Genomic DNA, 17,854 nt, shown 5'->3' with positions numbered 1-17,854 from the left:
CTTCACTTGTGAATTCAAATATTAATCATATAAAAAATAAATTACATCAATTCTATAGAAACTCAGAAAATCGAAGAGGAGAAAATACTTCCTAATTCATTCAAAGAGACCATTAATATCCTGTTCCAAAACCAGACAAAGACATTACAAGAAAAGAAAAGTACAGACCAATATCCTTCATGAACAGAGATGCAAAAATCCTTAACAAAATTTCAGCAAATCAAAGCCAGCAATACATGACAATATTAACACAACATGACCAAGTGGACGCTGGCTTAACATTCAAAAGTCAATCAACAAGATTCACCACATTAACAGATGAAAACAAAAAAAGCCTAAGATCGTTTGAATATCCATCCCTGATAAAAATTCTCAGCAAACTAGGAACAAAAGGGAACTTTCTCAACCTGATGAAGGATGGCTAACATTGTACTTACTGGTAAAAAACTGAAGGTTTTCCCCCTAAGATAAGGAATAAGACAAGGATGTCTGCTCTCACAACTTCTATTCAACATCGTACTGGAGGTTCTGGCCAGTACAATAAGGTAAGAAGCAGAAATAAAAGGTATCCAGACTGAAAAGGAAGAAGTAAAACTCTATTCATAGAGGACACAATTGTCTATGTACAAATTCAATGGAATCTATTTTTAAAAAGCTAGTAGGACTAATAAGTGAATGTAAGAAGGTTACAGGATACAAAACAATCTTTTAAATTTCCATATAGTAGCAACAACCATATATTCAATTTGTCTCAAGTTTCTCTCCTCAGGTTCTTTCCCTCAGCCTGTTTCTCTAATATAAAGAACATTGCCTGGACTTCAAGTCACTCTGTACCTATCTAATTTTTCTGTTTTTCTCTCCAAATTTCTTGACCTCCCCACTCACTCCTCACCCTACTGAAACCCAGTTTTTTCTGCATTTGTCATTCTATGGACAGTCTCCTCATTAAGGTCCCCTGAGTGTCAAATGCTATCCATATTTTTCAGGGCTCCTCTCACTGGACTTCTTAGCTGCGCTGATCACTCTCTCCTTGAAACGCTCTTCTCTCTTGGTTTCCTTGACCCTCACTCTCCTAACTTCCCTCATGTCACCTATCTGTCTCCTTCATGTTTTCCTCACGTTTTTCTACGTCTACTGCTGGATTTGCTCTCAGTCAACTGCTCTCTTTATGCTACATAACCTCCCTTAAGCCTACTTCTATCACATCTATTCTTATGGCCACAACTACCATCTACCATACATTTCTATATGAGATCTCACCACAGAGTTAAAGATTTTTATATCTAAATGCCTGATGGAAATCCCTACCTAGATGTTCAAGAGCAGCTAAAAGTCAACTCATTACCATCTCTTATTAAAGCAGCTTCTCTTCCCGTATTTTCTCTTCATTGTGTATACCACCACCACCAAGCAACACAATCTAGAAATCTACAGCGACACTTAAATTCTCCTTCCTCCTCACTTTCTATATCTAATCAATCAGTAAGTTTCAGTGATTCTACTCTTTAAATATTACTTCATCTGGCCTCTTTTCTCACATCTGCAACTGTTGCTCTGGCACAGAAGCCATCACCTCTGACTTGGATCACCCTAACACCCTTCAAATTCACCTTTCTATACTTACTGCTGTCACAAATCTGATCTTTCTAAAATGCAAATCTGTCCATACTCTATTGTCTACAATCTTCCAATAGTTCCATAAGCTCATGTAAGTTTTATAAGGTCAGATGGTACATAAGTGGCTCTTAAGATCTAGCTCCAGCCTATTTACCAATTTCTGACCAATCTTTGACTCAAGGTTCATATATTACGCAACATCAAACTGCTTTTAATTATACACACACACACAACACCATGCTGTTTCTTGCCTCCATATTTTTGCCTATACTATTCTTTCCTTCTGGGGGGGAAAAAAAACACTCACTTTTTCTAGGCAAGCTACCTTCTCTTCATCCTTTAAGAAGACAGTGTTACCTTTCGTCATTTAATTGTTTGAAAATTTATTTAGTGCCTATTAAGTGCCAGATGCTGGGGCCATGAGGTGAATAAGACAAACATGGCCCCTGCACTCCTGGAGCACAGAGTCTACCTAAAGAAAGAGATAACAATCAATAAATCAAAAATAATAATAATTAGAAATACTGGCAAGTGCTATGGAAGAAAAAGAACAGGGTACCCTATTTTAGAGTAAGTGATATTTAAGTTGAAACTTAAAGGACAAGAATGAACCAGTTAGAAGAAGAATGGGCATAACGGCATTCCAGGCAAAAGGAAAGGCAAATGTACATCTCTGAGCTGGAAGAGTAATGTCACATTTGAAGAAGTGAGAGAAGGCCAGCAAGCATATGAAGAGGAAGCACGCCACAAAATGAAATCAAAGAGGCAGGCCGGGTCACTGGTTCTTATGGGCCACAGTAAGGAGATTGGATTTTATTCTAAAAGCACTGCAAAAATCACTAAGTGCTTAAGCAGGGGACTGCCATGATCTAGTTTATGTTTCAGAAGACTGCTCTGGGCTGCTTATAAAGAGAATGGATTGCAGACTGGAAGACCAGCTAAAAGATTATTGAAATAGTCAAGGTAAGAAATGATTGGTGGTTTGAAATAAGGAGAGGTCAGTAAGTATTATGAAAAATTAGAAAATTCAAGAAAAATTTTTATAGAATCACTAAGAAATAGATCCAATCTTGGAGAAGAGAGAGGAGAAAAGATTTTAAGTGACTCCCATATTTCTGGCTTGAGCTATGGGGAGGAGCTGGATAGATACAAGAATCAATACTGCAGCTTTAAATGTGTTAAATTTGCAATGCTGTGAGACATCGAAGGTAGGCTGACATGTAAGTCTGGAGTTAGAAAAAAGATCTGGGTTGAATGCATAAGGTGTACACAATTTTTAAAAAACTTTTTATTTTGAAATAATTTCTGACTTCCAAAAAGTTGTTAAATAATATGCAGAGTTCCTGTCTACCCATCACCCAATGTTAACATTTTGTGTAATCAGAGTAGAATTATAGAAGCAGGAAACTAACATTGATACGATGTTAGTTAATAATAAATAACAAGTTGTATTTAGCTGTCATGTCTCCTTAGTCCCCTCCATCCTAAAACAGTTCCTTACTTTTCCTGCTTTGTCCCATGATCTTGCCAGTACTGGCCAGTTATTTTGTAGAATATTCCTTAAATTGAACTTGTCTGATGTCTGTTCATGATTACATTGAGGTTATGTGTCTTGATATCCTTCTCAATGCAAATTAACAGGAGGTACTGAATGTCTCATTATCAGTGACATTAACTTTGATCACTCAGTTAAGATGGTACTTATCAGACATCTTATAGGGTTATTCTTTGAGGCTATGCATATATGCTGTTTGTCATTACACTTATGCTCACTTACTTAGCATCTCTAGATGATTCGTCCCTGCACTAATTATTATTGTAGTGTTTGCTAATAGTGATGTTTCTATTTCCATCACTTGTCCTATATTCATCAATAAGGAAAAGCAGTCCTTTCTCTCCTATGTATTTACTTGTTACATCAGCATTGGCTCATGGATATTTATTTTATTCTACAGGTTTTAATCCATTATTATCATTATTTATTCTGATGATCAAATTGTCCCAGATGTGGTTATCTGGAGCTCTTTCAAGTTGATTTCAACATCCTTTCCACATGCCCTCATTATTTTTTGAGCAATTCCTTGCTTTCTGATTCCACAGATGCTGTGGGCTCATCTTGTATTTTTCTCTGCCGAAACCCAGAAACTAGTCACTGCTAAAAAGACAAAACAAAACAAAACTCCTCCACATTCTTTTTATTGGAGCAGTTCTAATACTGTAGCCATTGGCCACATTTAGCTATTTAAATTATAATTAATTAAAATTAGACAAAATTTAAAATTTAGCTCTTTAGTTGCACTAGTCATATTTCAAGTTTTCAATAAGCCACACAAAGCTAGTGGCCACCATATTGGACAGTTAAGACATAAACATTTTCATCATCACAAAAAGATCTAGTGCCTAGTGCTGACTAGAGAATGGTATTTAGAAATCAAGATATGGGTGCTAAGTATGCTCATTGCTACTGGGATGACACTGTTTGCAGGCCTTCTCAGTGAACACTCAGAGCTAGTGTATACACACACACACACACACACACACACACACCCATATCTATTAGACAATCTTACTTTGAGAAGTCTGCATTTAAAGGAGAACAGAGAAATGGGGATGGTAGCTGGGAGAGGGGGCTGGAGATGAGGTCTGGGAAGGCATGTCTTTTAGAATGGAAGATCCTAGAACATGTTTACATGCTGGTGAGAACAATCCGAAAGAGCAAGTAAAGCTGATGAAACAGAAGAAGGGATAACTGAAGGAGTAAAGTCCTTTGTAGGGGAAAGAGAAAGAATCCAGAGTTCAGATGGAAGAATTCACTCCCAACAAGAAAAGGAGCACCTCATCGACTAAAACATAAGGACAAAAAGATGGAGGCCAATACAGGTTTGCAGATTTGGATTCAGGAAGATGTGACCAATTTGCAGTCTGTAGTGATGGAGAATCTCATAGGTGTATTAGAGAAGCAGAGTAAAACTCCGTGATAATTGTAAGTATCCAAGTGAGGTTTGTGATCATGAATTTAAAGTAAAATTAGTCTTTCTGTGTGATTTTCTTCAGCAATATTCAGGTGCAGACTGAACACAGAAGAAGTTGAGTTCATTCATATAAAAGGGATATAAATATAAAAGGAAGAGAAGCTCAGGGGAGTTCAGGGAAACTGTAAGAAAATGACTATGGCGACAGATCATAGGAAAAGACCTAGAAGAAAGTAAAAATAGGAGCAGGTAAGAATGTGGTAGAGATTAGCGGATGGAGGTCTTACTGAAGTTCAGGAAATGCTACAGTGGGGAGCTTCCAGGTCTGGAGAATAACAGCAACTGCTGGGATATGAACCTTTCCACACACTGCTCCCCAAAACTGTAGTTCAGCAAGGAGCACAAAGAAAACAATACATAAAACCACGCCTTGAGCATTACTGAAAAAACAAAAATACCACAAACTTCAAATACCTCTAAAGTTGAGAAATCAGCAATAAGTTCCACAAAACTACTACTGGAGTTCTGTTGCTGTATGGACAGTGAATATGGACAGTGGAGGCTTAAGTGAAAAAGAGAAGCAAGAAAAGAATGCAGATCAGCATATGCCCACATACAGACCTGTTTGTGAACATTTACAGCAGTTTTCTTTATAATAGCTTCAAATGGGAAACAATTCAAATATCCATCAACTGGTGAATAGGTAAACAAATTCCATACAAAGGAACACTATTTGTAAGTAAACAGAAATGGACTGGTTTCCAGTTCTAGGACAAGATGGAGTACATGCATACCTCCTTCTTCCCATTAAGCATTGCTAAAAACCCTAGATGTTAAACAAACATAAGAAACTGAAAGGTGAAGAGAAGAAGGCAAGCCAATTAGAGATCTGGGGACCCAAGGAAATTGGAACCCATCAGTGAATTCCCTGGGCTTTCTTACACTTTATATATCCCAGACTGAGTGCTAGAGAAGCTACCAACCCAGAAACACCCAACAATGGGAGCAGACAACAAAATGCCCTAAGAAAAGCCAGCTTTCTCTAGCCAAAGGACCAGGAACTGGGCAGTTTAGCAAGATAGAAACCATTTTTAGGCAATAACCATCTACTCCAATCAAACACCACTGAGAAACACTGTGGATCCACCCTCACCCCCATCAACAAAGGCCAGAAGTTGAGGGGAGAGCCTAGACTTCTACCTCTGACAGGTTGTAATGAGCCCCTTCTTCCCATGGAGTCAGTAGAGACCACATGAGGAGCCTGGATTTCCATCACCAGCCAGCACCAACGAGGCACTCCTCTCCCTCCACGCCAGGGTGGTGTCAGAGAATGCTGAGTGGGAAGGTAAGACTTTCACCGCTTTCTAAGGGTAACTAATTCCTCCCGACCAGGGTGTCAGTGGAGGCCACGTGGAGCAGCAGTAAAGTACTCCTCCCTATCCCCCCAAAGTGGTAACAGGAAGGAATTAAGGGGAGCGTGAACCATGACTTTCGTTCAGCAGTAACAAGGAACACTTCTCATTCTTCCCCCAGGGTTATCAGGAGTGGTTGAGTCAGGAACCTGGACTTCTACCTCTGCATGACAGTAATGAAACTGGGACTCCTCTTCCCCCACCAGCAGAGGGTCAGAGGAGCCTGGCTAAAAGAGAAGATTTAAACAAGACCTGGAGTCTCATTACATAATACCCAAAATGTCCAGGATAGAACTGAAAACCATTCAACATATGAAAAACCAGACAATCTCCAACTTAAATGAGAAAAGACAACTGGCAGATGACAAGGCTGCGATAACATGGACGTTGGACTTATCTGACAAAAAGGTGAAAGCAGCCACCATAAAAATGATTCAATGAGCAATTATGAACATGTTTGAAATAAATGAAAAAATAGAAAGTTTCAGCAAAAAAACAGTAAGTCTCACCAAGGAAATAAAAATATAAAGAAGAACCAAATGGAAATTTTAGGACTTAAAAATACAATAACCAACATAAAAATAATTCAATAGTTGAGTTTAACAGAATAGAGAGGACAGAGGAAAAAACCAGTGAGCTTTTAAAGACAGAACAACAGAAATAACCCAATATGAACAACGGAGGGAAAATAGACCAGAAAAAAAAGGGCAGAGCCTCAGGGATGTGTGGGACAATAACAGATCTAACATTCATGCCACTGGAGTCTCAAAAGGAAAGGAGAGAAAGCTGGCAGGGCTGATAAATTTAACAAGAAATAATGGCTAAAAGTTTCCCAATATGGCAAAAGACATAAGCATATAGATTCAAGCTGAGCCAAAATCAAACACGATAAACCCAAACAAATCTGTAGTCAAACTAAAACTTAGAAAACTAAAGACAAAGGAAAAAATCCTGAAAGCATCCAGAGAGAAACATAGGAAAACCTGCATAGGAAAAACACTTTGAATGATAGTGGTTTTCTCATCAAAAATCATGGAGGCTTGGGCTTCCCTGGTGGCACAGTGGTTGAGAGTCCGCCTGCCGATGCAGGGGACACGGGTTCGTGCCCCGGTCTGGGAAGATCCCACATGCCGCGGAGCGGCTGGGCCCGTGAGCCATGGCCGCTAAGCCTGCGCGTCCAGGGCCTGTGCTCCGCAATGGGAGAGGCCCCAACAGTGAGAGGCCCGCGTACCGCCAAAAAAAAAAAAGAAAAAAATCATGGAGGCCAGAGGAAGTGGTACATTTTTCATGTGCTGAAAAAAAAAAGATCAACCAAGAATTCTATATCCAGTGAAAATATCCTTCAGGAATCAAGAAAAAAATCAAGACATTTTCAGATGAAGAAAAACTAAAAGAATGTGTCACCAGTAGGCCTATCCTAAAAAAAATGGTAAGAGGAAATTCTCTAAACATAAAGACAGTGATAAAAGAAGGGATCCTGAAATGACAGGAAGGAAAGAATATGGAAAGAGCAAAAATATGAGTAAATACAATAGACCTAGAATTCTCTTGTAAATTGTGTTAATAACTGAAAGAAAAATTGTAACACTTTGATGTGGTTTTCACTGTTGCACAGGAAATACTTAATACAATTATATTACAAATGGTGGAGGATTAAAAGGTAAGGTTTCTACATTTTATTCTAACCGCTAAAATGTCAACACCAGTAGACTATAAGTTACACATGTACAATGTAATACCTAAAGCAACCACTAAAAACACTATACAAAGAGATACACTATAGATTAAAAAAACACTACAGATAAATCAAAATGTAATTCTAAACAATGTTCAAGTAACTCACAGGAAAAAGAAAATAGAGGGGACAGAAAACAAAAAATAAAATGGCGGATTTAAGCCTAACATATCCATAATTATAAGTAAATGTATAAATTCACTAAATAAAAGACAGAAATTGGCAAAATAGATTTTAAAAAGTGACGCAACTATATTCAATCTTTAAGAAACTTGTGCACAACTGGCTGGATCTGAGTGGAAAGAAGCCAATCTCAGAAAGTCACAAACTATTAAGAGTCCATTTACATAAGATTTTTGAAATGACAAAATTTTAGATACGGAGACCGATTAGAGGTTGCAAAAGATTAGGGATGGGGGTGGGGAAGGAGTGGGTGTGACTATAAAGGGGTAGCATGAGGGAAATATTTACAGTGATAAAATAGTTTTGTATCTTGATTGTGGTGGTGGTTACACAAATCTACACATGTGATAAAATGATACCCTGTCACTATACAATGTCAATTTTCTGGTTTTTATACTGTATTTATAGTATGTAAGATGTAACCACTGAAGGAAACTAAGTGAAGAGTACACAGGACCTCTCTGCACTTTGCAATTTCTTGCAAATGTATGATTATCTCAAAATTAAAAAAAAAAAAAAATGAAACTGCCAGAGTTCAAATCCAGGCTCTACTCTCCCTGTACGAACCTGGGCTTATTTAACGAATCTGTGCATCGTTTTGTCATCTGTAAAACGAGGACAACAGTACCTACCACGTTATGGCAAGAAAGAAAAAAATAATACCTAAAAAAGGATGAACTCCTGATACATAACGTGGATGAATCTCAAAAGCATGCTAAGTAAAAGACACGAGATTATATAGATCGGTTCATATGACATTTTGGAAAAGACAAAAACTATAAGGAGAGAAATCAGATCATGGTTGCCTAGAGCTGGATATAAAGAGAGGGGACTGAACACATCTCTGAGTAATGCCTTTTGGTATAGTTTTGACTTCTGAAGTCATCCTGATATTCTACATATTCAGTAAAATAAAAGTAAACCAACAAGGATGGGGGAAAACAACATTAAACTAAATGCAAACCAAATCAATCCAATTAACTGTATTTCAAATGTACAACATAACTGAACTGAGCAGGGCAGAGAGTAATCCAAATACTTTCACTATATGCTCTCAGTCTAGGGGGAAAAACTGTAAACAAATCCTGTTTTTAGTAGGTAAATCCAAACTGAGGAACATGTGAAAAAACAACTGGCCTGTATTCTTCAAAAATCTCACCTCCCTGTCACAGGGCGAGAGAGAGTCATGGACATATACACACTAACAAATGTAAGGTAGATAGCTAGTGGGAAGCAGCCACATGGCACAGCGATATTGGCTCGGTGCTTTGTGACAGCCTGGATGGGTGGGATAGGGAGGGTGGGAGGGAGGGAGACGCAAGAGGGAAGAGATATGGGAACATATGTATATGTATAACTGATTCACTTTGTTATAAAGCAGAAACTAACACACCATTGTAAAGCAATTATACCCCAATAAAGATGTTAAAAAAATAAAATAAAATAAAAACATATTGCAAATTCAAAAAAAAAAATCTCACCTCCATGAAAGACAAAGAACAGCTAAAAGTACAGGTTAAGGAGATTAGAGACATGACAACTGAATGTAATACATAATCTTGAACTGTATCCCTTCTTGGAGAGAAAAAATGTGTCTTAAAGGACATTATTGGAACAGTTGACGAAAGTGAAATATTGTAACTGTAGATTAAAGTACTGAAATATAAAAACTACAGATTATACTTTTATTGTAACAATGTTAAATTTCCTGAATTTGATAACTGTACTAAAGTACATTTTAATATTATATTTAAGAGAATATCCCCTTTCTTAGGAAATACACACGGATATATTAAGGATTATAATATGTGCAACCTTCTTTAAAAGAGTTCAGAAAAAATTAACTGAGTAATATTATATATAGTATTTTATGTATATATAAGCACATAAATATCAATATGTATAGTTATATAGAGAGAGAATACCTCAAAGGATCTGGGGTGTTCATAATTAGGAGAATAAATCATAGTCTGGAGCAGCAGTAGGAGAGTAATATTGACCCTACTCCCTGGCTCTAAGGTATATGGGTATGGTGGAATACATAGCCTCAGATTGAGAAGGCAGTAGAGGAAACAGAACTTCAGGGGATATCCACGTATCAGTTAAGACAGAGAGAAAACATTCAGAAGTCAGGGATATCCCATTGTTTGTTGACAACACAGAGGAAGGGTTTGGGTGAGAGGGAAAAGGTGGAGGATTGGGCTGAAACAGATTTCCAGAACAGTTAGAAGATTAGAATCGGGGTGATAAAAATAAGTTGAGAGAAAAGAGGAAAAAAGGAATTCAAAGTACGTGAGAATCAATACTGGTAATCTCAAGGTACACATTTAGTTTAGCCCCAAGGTCCCTAATGCTCTGCTGTGTTATATCTAGAGTTTCTAGAGGCCCTCTACTGGGAAGCTTTTCCAACTCATTGCTGCTAGGTGGTTAGACACGTTTATCTGTGATCCTATATCTATCATGTAACACACATTAAACAAATACTGGTTGAATGAATTAATGACTCATCATATGTAATCTGAGTAGACTAGATGTGAGAAAATAAAGTGGAAAACAAATTAATAAAGGAATGGCATAGCAGAGTTCATTTCTGAAAAAAGTTTCTAAAGTATTTAAAATAAGGAGTTGGCTTAAAATTCAAAGAATACAAAATGGAGAATTACATCTAGCTGACTTTGGTAAAAGAAATATGCTTACTGTACAACAAGCTGCTGGCACACAGTTCCATTTTCCGTTATCAGTTCATTCAGTTTTAATTCAAGGTGAACTTTACCCTATAATGAAAAAAAAATTACAAACTGAGAAGTCTATTTTACAGATAAAATATTAATGAAAGGTATGTACTTTTTCAAATGGTAGCCATAATATTTAGTTATTCACTAACTAAATACTAGTGATCCTTAGCACATGGCTTTGTCTCCATTAAGTACTTGTTAAATGACTAATAACCAACAATGTAGATCAAAATCTGAAAAATAAGCAGTCAAATGCTTATAGCACACGTGGTATTAAATTTAAGAATTTTATGCCCAGTTCAACAAATATTTATCTCAATTATCATGAATCAAAAAGAAAGACAAAACTTACGTTTTAGGAAATTTTGAATTTAGCAAATTACAAGATGTAGAATGCTTTTTCCAGAGAAGATAATAAGTATAGAGACAGTATCATTAAAAGACAGAGAAATCATACAATTCTAAAACTAAGTTAAAGCTAGTAAGATTCAATTTGCCAACACTTACTTTTCTCAAATAATTAAGATTTATGGAACATCTACTACATTTTAGGAGGCACTGTGGGAGTGGGTAGGAATCCAAAGAAGTATAAAACGAAGTCACTGCTTATAAGAACTCACAATCTAGTTGGGCAGACAATAAATAAAAGATAACAATATACAGCCAAGAGCACTGATGAAAAAATGGGACACTGAAAATGAAAATAAAGGACTACTTTCTTAAACAGCCATTAATAAATGGATTTTTAAAAAATTCAGTAGTATAAGTTTAAAGCAAACTATCAACTTCTCAAGAAACCAAGGGTTAGGAACAATATAATCTAGAGCTTGGTATTTCTACCCTGCCACTGGTGATGAGCAATTCTAAACTGGCTATGAGTAATTCTGAACTGATTAAGAATCAGTGTTGGATTACCTCCACCCAGCTGACAAGACAAACTGCCACATTGCCAACTGGAGATTTCAGGGGTGTGATATCCAGGGACTACTGATATAAGTTATTTCATCAGAGATAGGAAAGTTTATTATCTAGTCACTGTTCCTCTTTGGAACAACCCCTTTCAGACATACACAGAAATCTAACCTGAATCAGCCTATTTTTTTTTTTTTTTTTTTTTTTTGCGGTACGTGGGCCTCTCACTGTTGTGGCCTCTCCCGTCGCGGAGCACAGGCTCTGGACGCGCAGGCTCAGCGGCCATGGCTCACGGGCCCAGCCGCTCCACGGTATGTGGAATCTTCCCGGACCGGGGCATGAACCCGTGTCCCCTGCATCAGCAGGCGGACTCTCAACCACTGTGCCACCAAGGAAGCCCAATCAGCCTCTTTTTAATCGGCATATTTTATACAAGAGTGAGTCTGAGGTCCACTAACTACAAATCTCAGCGTTAGACAGATGAGCAATAAACACTGATGGATCTCAACACAAAAGTCTGCATGAGAAAGCTAAGCTCTAAAAAACAAAGGCAATAGCTGTCATAAAATTAGCAGTTAGGTGGAATTGGAACTATATCTAGCCAACCTTCCACTAAAAATCTAGACACAAATATTTATAAAACCATACATAATTTATAAAATAGGTCTTTCATTAGTCCAGCATTTAATAATCACAACCCCTACTATTCAAGAGTGACCTCAAGAAGGTTCATGATAGGTAGTAATTTATAGTATTACTCAACCAGAATTTTGAATCATATTTGCTGTCACACCAGCATCTGTGTCACTTGACAAATGAGTGAGCCTAGCCAACTGCACCAACATTTACATCTCAAAGCAGTTGTACCATTTTAACATGTATGTATTTTTTGGTAGAAACTGTATACTAACAAGGCACTCCCAACTGTTTCTCAGGAAATGTCTAGGATCTAATCTATTTTTAAAACAATACAAACTTAATATAGAGTAGGAAAAAAGTATAATAATTTCATTCACAACTAAAAATCACAGCACTGTATCAACTCAAGACTAGAAATCAGAAGATATTTAATGGGGTTCTCCCAGGAATCATTATCAGAGTCAGAGCCTACCTAATATGTTCATTACTCCCGCTGGCTGTTAAACAGAACATTCCTTTGGCATTAGTCAACAATAACGTAATTACCTATTAACCTGGTCAAGAAAAGAGTGGGGAGAGAACAAGCAGACACAAGACACATACTATAAGGGTGGAACACTAAAATTAAAAAGCATTACGAGTTAAATTAAGGAAATTATAATTTCTAAACTATAAAACACTACCTCATTATATACTTTAACATGGAAATATATACATGATATTTAGTAGAAGGAACAAGTCACAAGAGGGTGTATAATACAATATTAATTTATAAAAATAAAACATACTATATATATTACTATATAAAATTACTACAACGCTATCTACCAAAACATTGATAGAACTTATCTTTGGTTGGTAGGATTTCAAATTGTTTTCTTTTTGTTCATCTAGATTTTGTAAGTTTCTACTACCATTGTGTTTTGCTTTCTAATAAAGTAAAATGAACAAGAAATTTTAAAAATTATTTGAAGCTACTTTTTAGTGTTAGAAACCCAAATTTGAAAACATTTAAGAAAAATTTAGTATTCCTTACTATGTTCACATGACAGTTCAGTTTTACTTGCATTTGTCACCATCTTATAGATTTAGATTGTAGCAAAACTAGTTTATTTGTGGGGTAGGGAGGAGAGTTCAGCAAAACATTTCCTAGTTTCCCTTGAAGCCAGGGATAGTGGCTAAGGATAGCCATAAGATACAGTTCTGGCCAATGAGATATAAACAGAAGTTGCCGGTACAGCATCCAAAGAAGCTTATTGAAAAGGACTCCCTAACTTCAGCAGTGGCTTGAGAGGCTGGAAAGCTTACTCAAAACTTTCCACAATCTCACACTGGGCATGATAAAAATGGGAGCCCAGGGCCCACCAAGATAGAGTGGCTCTCATAAACACCCAGGCTTTCTGTTGGAACCTTTGAAGGCCTATGCTTGAGTACAAAGGGTGAACAACATAGATCAGCCTTTACAAAGAGTAAAACCTAGCCTGGAATCAGCCAAATCCCTAACTGGATTAAAGTGATCGGTTTCCAGCCTAATCACATGCCAAAGGCTAAAGTAAATCTTTCCTGGAGGAAGAAAAAAATATCATCCAGAGTTTCAAGTTATCTCTAAAATAGCTCATATTTCAATGTCCAGCATTCCATCAAAAATTACAAAGCATGCCCTAAGACCACACACCAACCCACCCCCCGCAAACACAAAAACCAAAAAGTCAAAAACTGACAAAGAGCAGATTCACAGGAGACACAGATGTTGGAGTTAACGGACAGATTTTTCTTTTTTTGAAATAGAAAACAAAATGAAAAACTCAGCAAATACCTGTAAAGTATAAAATATGTCAAATGAAACATTTAGAATTAAACAATAAAATAACCAAAATGAACATGTATTTAACAGATTAGCCACAGATGAAAAGAGGATTGGTGAAATAGGAGACAGGTTAGTCAGAGAGGGAGAGAGTATAGGAGACGTACGAGACATAGTAAAATGGTCTATTATTCATGTAACTGAAGTCCCAGAAGAGAGGAGAAAGAACGAACAGGGGGAAAAAAAAGCTGAAGAGATAATTGCCTGGAATTTTCCTAAACTGAAGAAAGACATGAAGGCACAGTAATCAAGAGCCCCTAGGAACACCCAAGTAGGATACAAAGAAAATCACACATAGGTGCAGCATATTAAAACTGATGAAGACAAAATATAAAGAGAACGTCCTAAGGTAACTAAAAAAAACAGGGACATTGCTTACAAAGAGGTAACTGTAAGATGCTGACAAGGAACTATATTTGCTGATAAACATGCAATGTGATTGGTCCACAACAGCTTTCTTATTATCCAACCTCCTAGGGGAGGTTCAGTGACAAAATAGTGACAAAATTTAAAAATAAATCAAATGCTTAAAGGGTATTATTCTATATATATTTCATACCACTAATTATATTAGGTTGATATAAGCAATTATATCACATTAATTTGTATTAGGCAGCATATTTAGGAACTTATTACTGTCTGAAGGTGTATATTCTAACTTTATTTCAGTTACTGCTACAAAAATTTCATATAGAAAAATCTGTGATTATTTTAATTTTATAGTAATGTATAGTCTTGGTACCATTTAGAAGATATTATGTGAATTTCTGCATACAATTTGGGAAATTCAAATGAATATAGTTATTTGGGCAAAACACAATGCATGCACTTAAAAACTTCCTGAGTCTAGGGCTTCCCTGGTGGCACAGTGGTTGAGAGTCTGCCTGCCGATGCAGGGGACACGGGTTCGTGTCCCAGTCCGGGAAGATCCCACATGCCACGGAGCGGCTGGGCCCATGAGCCATGGCCGCTGAGCCTGCGCGTCCGGAGCCTGTGCTCCACAATGGGAGAGGCCATGACAGTGAGAGGCCCGCATACGGCAAAAAAAAAAAAAAAAAAAAAAAAAAAAAAACTTCCTGAGTCTAAACATTTTTTTGTTTTATCAACATTAATAAATTAATTTAAACGACGATTAAATTAAATTTTAACAACCATTCCACAGAACTCAAGTATATTTCAACTGATGAAAATTTTTCTTCATATGAAGGAAACTTCTAGATTTCTGATGGATGCTTTTATATATAGTAATTAATTCTAGAAATCATTTTGGACACGACTGCCTATCTGATGAAAAAATAAAGGTTTTACTTAATACCTTCTGTTTATGGATGGATTTATTTTCTCTTTAAAGAAGTATTTATTATGATCTAGAATGGCTCATTCCTTTATTATTTTATGTTTATAAATTTATAAATGAAGTTTTTAAGATACCTTTATACTCATTATGTCTTAATTGAGCATGTAAAAAAACCCCTTGATTTATGCATTATTAGCTATAATCTTTGGATTTTTTTAAAATGCTTGCTTGTTTTAAACAAGGGCAGAGGCCATATTACCACCCCACACACACCAAAAAAACACAACCTATAAAACAATCAATAACTTATGGCAGGATCCAGAAATTCAAGATAAGCCTGTTGGTAAAAAGACTTATTAACTAAGTAATTACATCAAAAGGATGTGATTGATATTGCATCTGGATTCACTGCTTGTACAAGTTGTGTGAGACAAACACCCTTAATTAATGAGAGCACCAACTTCTCCATATGACAGATTTGGTTTAATCAGTCTTATATAAAGGCATACTTTTTATCATAGTACCTAAAAAATAAAGAAAGGAAAAATACTTAGTTATTGTGAGCTCCAGGACCAAATAGCTAAAAGCATGGCTGCAGATGACCTAAGCAAAAGAAGATTTATAGGAAGGGGCACCGATACAACTCATATTAACTTCGTTTATGTGGCAAAGAACACAGAGAAAGAACACCAAGTGAAATAGGATGATAACCAGGACCACAAACTTAAGGAAGAAAATGCTTTGAAAAAGAGGGAGCAGTCAACAGTATCAAAAGTTGCTGAAAGACCATGTAAGAGGAGGACTAAAAAATGTCCACTAGACTTAACACAGTGTCATGCGTAACATTACTGAGAGCTGTCTACACTCTCCCTCCAACCCACTGTGGGGTTTGAAGGCAGATTAGAGTGGGTTGAGAAAAGAATAGTTCAAGCCACAGGTGAACGCTGCAAAACAAAACAAAAAGAAAAGGAAAAAAAAGTGTAGCAAAACACACTCATGAAATATTATTGTCTTGAATGTTTGAAAAGAAAACTGAAAACAATTAACATTAACAGCAATAATAAAGCATCTGGGAAACAATTCAAGGTAAGAGGTTAGTGTTCTTAGCAATTTTTGAACTGTTTTGGTATAAAATCCATCTTACTACTATGGAATCCTTTCATCTGAGGGCTAAATTATGTTTCTACACGTTACTTCCCTAGAACTTTAGAACTGAAGGGAATCCTATATACTGAAGTTCTCATGTCACAGTTGAAGATCCTCAGACAACAATAATGTAGCAACTCTTTTGGGTACAAATGCCAATTAGAGCTAGGAAATCAAACATCTCCTCTGAAGTAGAGATACCAATCATTTCCTCTACCTAAATCCCTTTCTTAGGGGACAACGCCCCAAAACTTTAATCCCCAATCATATCAAATTAGACTGCAGTGGGCATCTGACCCAAGTCTGCCAAATTTTCTCTCTAAATTGTGGCAGAGAACTGAGTCAGACCTTAAGAGGGTGAGGGGGCCGTATGCTCAAGTAGGCTCAAAGATGGATGTGGCATTTTTTAGCTGTCAACAAGAAATTAGAGTGGATTTATAGAGAGAAGCAGAAGGGAGAGACATGTTGGTCTCATCAGACATACGAAAAGAATACCATGGAATCTCATCATTAAACAACGTTTTTTTTCTTTCCCCTTCATTTTGCAAAGTGAATAGTTATTAAAATTAGAGCAGGGGCTTCCCTGGTGGCACAGTGGCTGGGAGTCTGCCTGTCAATGCAGGGGACACGGGTTCGGGCCCTGGTCTGGGAAGATCCCACATGCCTCGGAGCAGCTGGGCCCCTGGGCCACAACTACTGAGTCCGTGTGCCACAACTACTGAAGCCCACGTGCCTAGAACCTGTGCTCTGCAACGAGAGGCCCCCGCAATGAGAGGCCTGCACATCGCAGCGAGGAGTGGCCCCTGCTCCCACAACCAGAGAAGAGTCTGCGCCCAGCAACGAGAACCCAACACAGCCAAAAGAAAAAAAAATTAGAGCGAAAAATAGAGAGAAAACATTAACTACTCACTTTACAAAATAAAAGGGAAAGAAGAAAAAGACTATTTAAACAGTGAGCACTTATACTCAAGAAGCACAATGAGCACAGGAGTAGGGAGAAAGCAATCAGTGGGTCTCAATCCTATGTGCCTACTGCTGTGTTGAGAAGTCTACACTTTAAAGATACAGCTATTTTATGTGGTGGTCAACCAAAAACAAACAAACCACCCATTATTTTAGTTTACTTTATGAGAAATTAAAGTCTTTTCAAAAATAATTCTAGGAGAACTGTATCTAGTCTATTATAGTAAGAAACCTGATCTCCACTTAGCATGCAGCTCCTACGTAAATGCCTGACAACTTTCTAGCTCTCGCTGGCCATACTGAAATTCTTGTAATTATACTCCAAGGAGCTTCCCAGGAACTTTCTAATGTCCCTCCCTTTTTCTGTGAGCTAATTTGG

General features: G+C 37.1%; 1 protein-coding gene across 1 annotated transcript in view; it reads right to left on the bottom strand.

Annotated features, from left to right (window-relative positions):
* Positions 1–17,854, bottom strand: part of RASA2 (RAS p21 protein activator 2) — a 115,154-nt gene that overhangs the window by 56,878 nt on the left and 40,422 nt on the right. Inside the window, exon 5 of the mRNA XM_065876095.1 lies at positions 10,617–10,693. Within this exon, the coding sequence (XP_065732167.1) occupies positions 10,617–10,693 (77 nt within the window). The remainder of the gene's footprint in view (positions 1–10,616; positions 10,694–17,854) is intronic.

Source organism: Phocoena phocoena, chromosome 4 (genome assembly GCF_963924675.1).
Source record: "Phocoena phocoena chromosome 4, mPhoPho1.1, whole genome shotgun sequence".
In the NCBI taxonomy this organism is placed as follows: Eukaryota; Metazoa; Chordata; class Mammalia; order Artiodactyla; family Phocoenidae; genus Phocoena; species Phocoena phocoena.
Note: the sequence above shows the minus strand (reverse complement) of the source record. Positions and strands in the feature narration are given on the sequence as shown.